This window comes from Sprattus sprattus, assembly GCF_963457725.1.
Source record: "Sprattus sprattus genome assembly, chromosome: 17".
Taxonomy (NCBI): Eukaryota; Metazoa; Chordata; class Actinopteri; order Clupeiformes; family Clupeidae; genus Sprattus; species Sprattus sprattus.
Window position 1 is genome coordinate 20,678,308 of NC_137915.1, and position 8,473 is coordinate 20,686,780.

Below are 8,473 nucleotides of genomic sequence, written 5' to 3' on the forward strand. Positions count from 1 at the left end.
TGCAGACTTCTATAGGCTATAGAAGTCTTAGGAAATAGGCTGTATCAACAGTGGTTACACAAGAAGCTGACATTGCTTGTTAATAAGGCTATGGTGCAGCCGGATGTCAGGTTACTTTCATGTGGACCCTGTTCATTTAGTGCACGTGTTTAATAGAGGATAACTTATTGCCTCCTTTAAACTCACACATAGGCCTACATTTGCAATAACTTATCAAGGTATTTCACTTAGCCTACTTGTAGCCTACGGTTCGAATGCTGTAAGTGTGTTACTGCACTGACTTGTGACTTTATTGTGGTGTGTTCGAAATTGATGATGTGTTTTTGAAAAAAATCTGAACATATTTGTTTTTGAATCAGAAAATCAAAATAGGCCTACTAAGCCATATCGACTATCGCATAACCCACCAGGGACAAAAGGCCTATGGGACAACTTTCACAATCTTGTCATCAGCTCTGGGAAGTTTAGTGAAGGTCTTTCAAATTGGATGCCGGATACTCGGGGCATGCTGGCAACAAAAAACACCCGTCGGTATCAGATGGGCGTTATCTACTCGCGTAGCCTATCTTGTAAAGAATGTGGAAGAGCGTGTTAGACGTTTTCAGTGGGTTTCGCTATGAACGGATACGTTTTCCTCTCTTTTCAAACAAACCGTTTATCCATATCCATATTAAGGAATAGTTCCCGTGGAAGGAGGACCGATGACGGTTGCGATGTGTTAATGACCCTGCTCTGAGTCATCACAACGCCTATAGGATGAGTTGTGCAGTCAGTCGGCTCAAACTCAGCGTTTATCCAGGAAGTGATGTCACCGCCACTCTCAAAGTCGTCATAGATTTAATTTATTGTTACTCTGAGAGTTGAAGACAATATTGTAGTGTATTGGAAAAGTCTCCGTTGTCTTTCGCTCACAGGCACATGGAAGCCCTGCAGGCATTCAAGCTGGTGTCTTTTGCGCTCATGTCATCAAATTCATAATGCGCCACATGTGAATACAGGGGGCTTATCTGAATGGTACTATTTACATAACCACTGACAAGTTCATTTGTCGATTGGTGTTCATGATGCTACGGCATGATTATAAACATGTCTAGTTACCCTGAACATTTGGGGAACTTAGGCTCGAGTCTGCAAATTAAATTGCCTATGCAGCTGTGCCAAGGGCAATGATGCAACCCATGGCGCTAAAGAAAAACTGGTGTACTATATGGTTGTTTGGAATTAAAAGCTCAGGTAACAGGGTGAGGAGATCAAGATTATCACACAATCACTGTGTTCTTCAAAATGCATTTAATGCTGTCCCAGTTTGACGGTTCTGAAGCAAGGACTCTTATTCACAGTCATAATGGTTGGCTGTGGTTTTGATGTGATCAGCTACTCCTGAAATAGACTTTTAGCTATTTTCAAACAGCCAGTTGGAAATTAAGGGGAACTTGTGAAAAGATCTCCCGATGGTTCGAAAATCTCTCATGAATATTAATATGCAAAAAAAGCATTCCATAATAAATCCTCTTGACCAAGACCAGATGACAGTTCAGTATACATTGTTCACATGCTTTTACAAAAACAGCCTTATTTAGATTTAGTGATCCATCATGCTGCTTGGGTTTTATGACATGCTTTTTAGTGTCTGTATAAAAGCGGACAATATAATGTCATCACGGACATACAAAACCCTTAAAATTATATCCAGAACGCAAATGCAAAAGTCAATATCTGACCCTCAATTGTGACCCTGATGCATACATATTAGGGCCTTATCATTCTATCTGTGGGATCCTTTGAAGCATAGCCACATCTGGAACTCCACCCAAAGCACAGAAACCAGAGCGTTGTCAACCTCCAGTTTTCTCACTCACTGGCTGACTATCACTGAGTCGCCTCATCCAGCCTCAGCCCCTGTGTCATTTATAGAGCTTGTCAGTCATGGCTGGGATGTGGTTACGATGGTTCAGGTCTTGTAATAGTTGTTCCCGCTCTTTGGGCTCTTGAGGTTTTCTCTGCAGTGAGTGAGTCATGGTGAAGGAAAGGTCCAGTTAGACCCCTAGTGTGTTTCATGGCTACAGAGATTATTCTAAAGTCGTACCTGTTTTTAGGCCAGGCATTTTGAAATGTTGTATATTCATCTCTGCTTTTATCTGTGCCATGTGACTACAGGATTCCCATCATGTCTTGGAGGATTCCATGGGGGAGGATGACGCATTGTCATGCAATGTAAGTTAGCTTGTTTCATCATCATTATCTATCCTCTCTCTCTGCCTCTCTCTCTCATTCTCTCTCATTCTCCCCCTCTTTCTCTGCCTCTACCACACTCTCTCTCTCTTTGTCTATCTTTTTTATTGGGTTTTATTTTCATTCACGTTGAGTGTTGTCCTTCTGCAACCCTGCACACTGTCTGGATCAGCTGTGTTTTCAGCACTTGACAAATGTCAAGCTGTTCCCTTCAGAAGATACACCAGAGCTTCAGAGATCCGCTACATATTCAGCTCAGGCATCGAGGAGGCTTGTGCTCCTCTCAAGTAGTTTGAAGTGGTGTGTGTGTGTGTGTGTGTGTGTGTGTGTGTGTGTGTGTGTGTGTGTGTGTGTGTGTGTGTGTGTGTGTGTGTGTGTGTGTGTGTGTGTGTGTGTGTGTGTGTGTGTGTGTGTGTGTGTGTGTGTGTGTGTGTGTGTGTGTGTGTGTGTGTGTGTGTGTGTGTGTGTGTGTGTGTATTTATATACGGACTGGTATGTGTGTGTCTCTGTGTCTGTCATATGCACACTTTGTTACACACTGTGTGTGTGTGTGTGTGTGTGTGTGTGTGTGTGTGTGTGTGTGTGTGTGTGTGTGTGTGTGTGTGTGTGTGTGTGTGTGTGTGTTGTTGCTTTGCTGCCTAGTCAGATGGTGATAAATGGACAGTATCGATCGTGAGATTCCTCAGGAGAGGGCCCTTAATTGATCAGGCCCCTGCTGTTTTGATGACAGAACTGGTCAGTGGAGGGAGAGCTGGCCCCAGACAGACATGGGTGTGATGTAGAGAGGGAGAGATGGAGTCCCTGGGAGCACATGGGCATTGATAAACTCCCCTTGCTCATCTGTATGAGCCCTTGGATGAAATGCCGTGGATAGAAAATGAACAAACTTGGGAACAAACTTCCTCTGCTTCATAGGAAAAGTACACTTTGCACGTCCATGTTTACGTTATGGCCTCCCCTGAAATAGTTCTTCAGTGACACTGCTTCACCTTCGAGTGGTAACTGAGGAGTTAATGTGATGCAGGGCGGCTGCATCCCTCTGACATCACACGGAGGCCTGGTGCTGCAGTGGTTTGGGTCTTCTGACTGCTGTGCTCTGTGCTCTCCCCTCCGCGCCTGCCGTCTTTGAAAGCCATTGATTTTTAAATGCAGGAGGAGATGGCTTATGGATCGCACTTATGAGGAAAAGCGCTTCTGTCATTACGTTGTGTCTCCAGAGTGTTCTTTCGCTTGTGCAGTAATGTACACACACACACACACACACACACACACACACACACACACACACACACACAAACAGTATTTGACATTTTATGCAGTGTTAGTAGTTCCAACAAAGGAGGCTGTTTCAAGGACTTAAGGGTGAAGTTGTGCCTGTACTTGGGTGGATCATCCTGTAGTAGGGCCCGCGCTCAGTCACTCAATCACTCAATCACTCAATCACCACTCGCTTTTTAATTTTTAAAATTCATGTTTACAGAAGTGAGAGATAGTCAGCTACCCTGTTAGGGCTGGGGTGTAGAGTGGCAATGACTCATGTGAAGGGGAACTAGGCTGTTTCTGATAACCGTGTATAGAAAGAATGACTATACCAAAGCTCTAAAAAAGTAATTTCATATTCTCCTTTTCTGATCGCAGAAACTTACTGCTGAAAAGGACAGGAAATGGTGATGTTGTCGAAAATATGCACTGGCTTTGTGGGACTCGAAAATGCCTTTGCCTTGCACTCGTTTGTCCTCAAATTATTTGTATTGCTCCCACCCAACATTGTAGAGTAAAATTAGAACAAGCAGCACTAGGAAAACTGCACCTACCTCCGGTTTAAGTTCAATTGAACTGTAAGAAGTGGTTCAGTGAAGTTAGTGGGGTTTTAGCCTGGATCACTGATAAATACTTGAATGCTTTGTGAATGCAGTGCTTAGGGTGAGTGGGTGATGGGGAGCATGTTATGGCAGGGATGTTAATGAGTGACTGTGCGATAGGCTCTGCCCACGTGCAATAAGAGGTTTAATCAGGTCGCTCGTACTCTCAGTCACGTCCCCCAACTTACTGACAGGAAAACAGGAAAGGGTTGGTGGGTACATTTACGCTTCACAAATCTGTGGAGTCTCAATAGTTTAAATTGTGTGTGGGGGGTTGTGTGTGTGTGCGTGTGCGTGTGCGTGTGCGTGTGCGTGTGTGTGTGTGTGTGTGGTATGTGCATGCGTGCTTATGTCAAGTTATTTGTCTCTGAAATGGCGTTTCTGTAACTTGGACAGGAAATTGCATCTTGATTGTCTAATAGAACATTAGATCATGGGCTTGATGGACCCATATACCAGGCTAGAAATGTCTCTGTAGGGTTACGGCAGGAGCACTGAACTCTGTATGCCACGGTTGTGTGTGCCAGGTCCTAGTCGGCCAGGCGTTATTTTAGGATCTGTAGAAAGGTGCCTTGGGTGGTGACATGGTGGCAATGGCAGAATATTTATGGTTAGAAGTAGTAGGCAAAGTACCCAGTCAACTTTAACACTGTAAAAACACTGTGTAGGTTGGCTCAGAGACAACTGTAGCTCTCCAACTCTTCCTCAACAGGGTGGTTTAGCCGCCAAAAACATGTTTTCCTGGACAGTCTTAGTCACAGAAACACTGAGCGGAGAGGCACAAACAAGTTCTTATCCACCTGTCATCATCATGGCATGCAAGCAATCAGCTTTACTCATAATACACCAGAGCAACTTAAGGCCCTCCAGATCCGAAGAGGGGACTTGTTGGTGAGCTTTGTTAAATTTTGCTGGGTTCTTGACATCATCCACCCGCAGCCTGACAGGGATGTTGGTGTGTGTGTGTGTGTGTTTGTGTGTGTGTGTGTGTGTGTGTGTGTGTGTGTGTGTGTGTGTGTGTGTGTGTGTGTGTGTGTGTCTATGCCCGTGCTCTGTGTGAGTGAGTTCTGTGTGCGGTGGTCTGTGTCTGTGTGTGTTTCTATGTCTGTGCTCTGTGTCAGTGTGAGTGAGTTCTGTGTGCGGTGGTGTGTGTGTTTGGCCCTCTCTCTCCAGATCCCTATGGCAGATGGTATTTAATCTTCTCTAGCCATCTGGACTGACTTTCTCTCGAATCTGTAACACCCCCTCATCTCTCTCTCTTCCTCTCCATCGCTCTCTCTTTCTTTCTATCTCTCTGTGCTGTTCACTCTTCCTCTCTCCCTCTCGCCCTCCATCTCTTCTATTTCCCTGGAGTCAGGTGTCTGGGAACGCGGTGAGGCATCACACTCTCCCTCGCCTTTCGCCTTTTCCTTTGACTTAACAAACTGCCTATTTGCTCGTCTTAGATTAGCTTGTATGCACACCATCTACACGCTGCCCTTGGCCAGACAAAACTCGGTCAACCTGCACTGGGACCCTTGACGAAACCTCACATGAGAGGAGCGGAGAGAAGATGAGAAGAGGAAATGGAACTGTTGGCTTTCTCAAATAGACTTATAATATATTGTGAGATCACAACCACAACATCACTGTGTATTCGTTGGCCTTGTGGAGTTGCCACAGCAAGGACCACCATGTTTGCTCATATTTACAGTGAAAACAATGTTAGCTGACCTTTTCGCCCTGGGCTCTGTGTCAAGCCTGTTAAACACAAGTCCGATCGACCTTGCAGTAACTTCTGCACCTCTCTGCCCCACCCCCACTCCCCACCCAGCATATCTCTCCTCACCCTGACTGGCGTCAGTCAGAAGTCCGTGATCTCTCACCAGATGCCTTTAACTCCGTCACCCTCCCCTGAGCTAAAGGGCCAGCCAGGGAGTGTCAATACCATATGCGCAGAGGAGTCTCTTAAGTGCTCGGGGTTGGAGAGGATCTCCTTTTCTCCATAATTAGGCAGCGCTGAGCACCAGTAGGAGCAGAGGCCAGGGCGCAGACAGGCGGGGGCGGGGAGATCCCGAAGGGCGTTGTGCAGCTCAAAGATTGGAGTGGAATGGAGACCTAATGTTCCCTAATGGCCTGCAATCAATATAATGGGCGAGGGCTGGGGGGGAGGGCGGTAATGGTAATAGTGTGCTGTCTTCACCTGATGGAAGAATGCTGATGAAGATTGGAAGAAAATACTGCACACTCATAAACTGACACACATACACACACACACACACGCACACACACACACAAATACCATCCCAAACATTGTGAAAGTAAATATACCATACCCCGTATTTTCCAGACAATTAACCGCATGTTAATAGACCATATGCCAGTATTTAATGTAATTTTAATAAACAAACATATGTATTTAACATAAGACTTTTATTGGTAAGCTTTTTTGAGAAAAGAAAACTTGCTTTAGGTTGTGCAGCAAACGGTTTCTTGGTTGGTATGGTTGTCTAGTTGCTATGCTAGCTTACTAACTAGCTAGATCAGGGGGTTTCAACCGGGGGTCCATGGCCCCCTGGTGGTCCACGACTGCATTGCAGAGGGTCTGAGACATGTCAATCAGTTCACCATTGAATTTTTAAATTTTTATAGATTTGCTTTGATATTTCAACACATTTCCAGATTACGCAGAATAAGTGTGCGGGCGTGGTGATAGTAGTTAGTGATCTACCCTTATAACTGCACATATTTACCGGTAAGTGTTATAGGCAGCATATCTGTGCAGGATATCAGGGCGTGGCGATGGTTACAAACAAACACGCACACGCGTGCAGGCACATCAGTGGGCCACAAATTACTTTTGTAGTCGGAATGGTGGTCCCTGGGACAAAACCAGCGTGCGTGCGTGCGTCCGTGCGGGCAGGCAGGCGGGCGGGCAGTGTATACAAACACGCAGATACAGACACCATCTTCACCCAGCACTCACAGCAGGAGAAGGGAGGGAGACTTGCAGACACACACACACACACACACACACACACACACACACACACACAGGCAGAACCACAGAAAATAATGAAGTCTGACTATGCGTATGAAGATCAAGATCTGAGTATGATTACATGAACAAGGGCCTTGTCTCATGTCTCATGTAACCTTTCATTCTAAGTGTGGCAAAGAGCCTGCTCTACTACGCACCAACATCCCACACGACTGGGGAACAAAGGACTCTATGACAGAGCTGATGGTGTCATAGTGCATGCCCACAGACGAGTGTGCGTGAGTGGGTGTGAGTAGGTGTGCGTCACGGTGCCCCCGCAGCATAAGTGTGACACGACAAAGGGCCAGAGGGCATGGCGGCCCCCGTGAAAGCGTCTGGGCTTGAACTCAAGGCTCTTTGTTCGGCAGTGAATAGGAGTGGGAGCTGCCCTCCCTCCACCTCCACCTGGTCTCTGGGACTCGACTGCCAGTCCGCTGCTGAATAGCCATGGATGAGGTGTCTGAAGACAGGCTGTTATTAGGCAGAGAATAGAAAGGTGTGTGCGTGTGCGTGTGCGTGTGCGTGTGCGTGTGCGTGTGCGTGTGCGTGTGTGTGTGCGTGTGCGTGTGCATGCGTGGATGTCTGGCCCCTTGAGTACCCAGGTTTGGGATGTTAAGTGTTTGACTGTGGCACTTCTCTCTGATGGATTCTTCCGAGCCCAGTCATGATACAGGTATGTGTGTAGGCGTTGGTCTGCGGGAAGATGAACTGGTGACATACCTGAATAAAAGAGAGAGAGAGGTGGAAAGATGAAGAGAAAGGGACCGGTAGGAGAGAGAGGTAGAGAAAGGGGATGAGTGAGAGGGATGGAGAGAGGGAGACAAAAATAGACTTAAACGGAGAGAGGAAGGGGGAGAGAAAAGGAGAGCAAGCGAGGTGGAGAGGGGTGACAGGAACTGAAGTAATGGGAGAGGCAGACTGACACAGGGAGATAACAAGGGTGAGCGAATGACAAATTCAGGTAAAAAAAAAGGTTAAAAGAGGAAAAGGTCTAGGTTTGTCTTTTTCTCTGTGTGTCTGACAAAGAACGAGAGAAATCACTTGTGAACGGGGAGAAAGAGTGGGAGTGAATGACTTAGTGAGTGAGTGAGGGAGCGAACGATCGCGAGTAAAGGGCATGGGCCGATGAGGCAGTCTACAACCACTCGTGCTCGTAAAGCTCTTGTGAAATATCACCGCTATCAAGGGTCGGGGCTGTAAATCTCTCCTGCCGAGGCCTTATGCAAACGACACGCAATATATCTGTTTGCCCACAAAATGCAGCGCTAGCCATCGTAAACTACACTCAAAGCCTCGCACAGCAAAATGGAGAGAAGAGGGCAGATGAACAGCAGGGGCGAGGATGGAAAGGGGGATCAGA

At 46.4% G+C, this 8,473-nt stretch overlaps 1 protein-coding gene across 2 annotated transcripts in view; it reads left to right on the top strand.

The window, feature by feature from the left end:
* Window positions 1-8,473, top strand: part of rps6ka3b (ribosomal protein S6 kinase, polypeptide 3b) — a 34,554-nt gene that overhangs the window by 932 nt on the left and 25,149 nt on the right. For both annotated transcript variants that reach the window (XM_080855600.1, XM_080855601.1), the window contains exon 2: window positions 2,158-2,214. In XM_080855600.1, coding sequence (XP_080711726.1) covers window positions 2,158-2,214 — 57 coding nt within the window. The remainder of the gene's footprint in view (window positions 1-2,157; window positions 2,215-8,473) is intronic.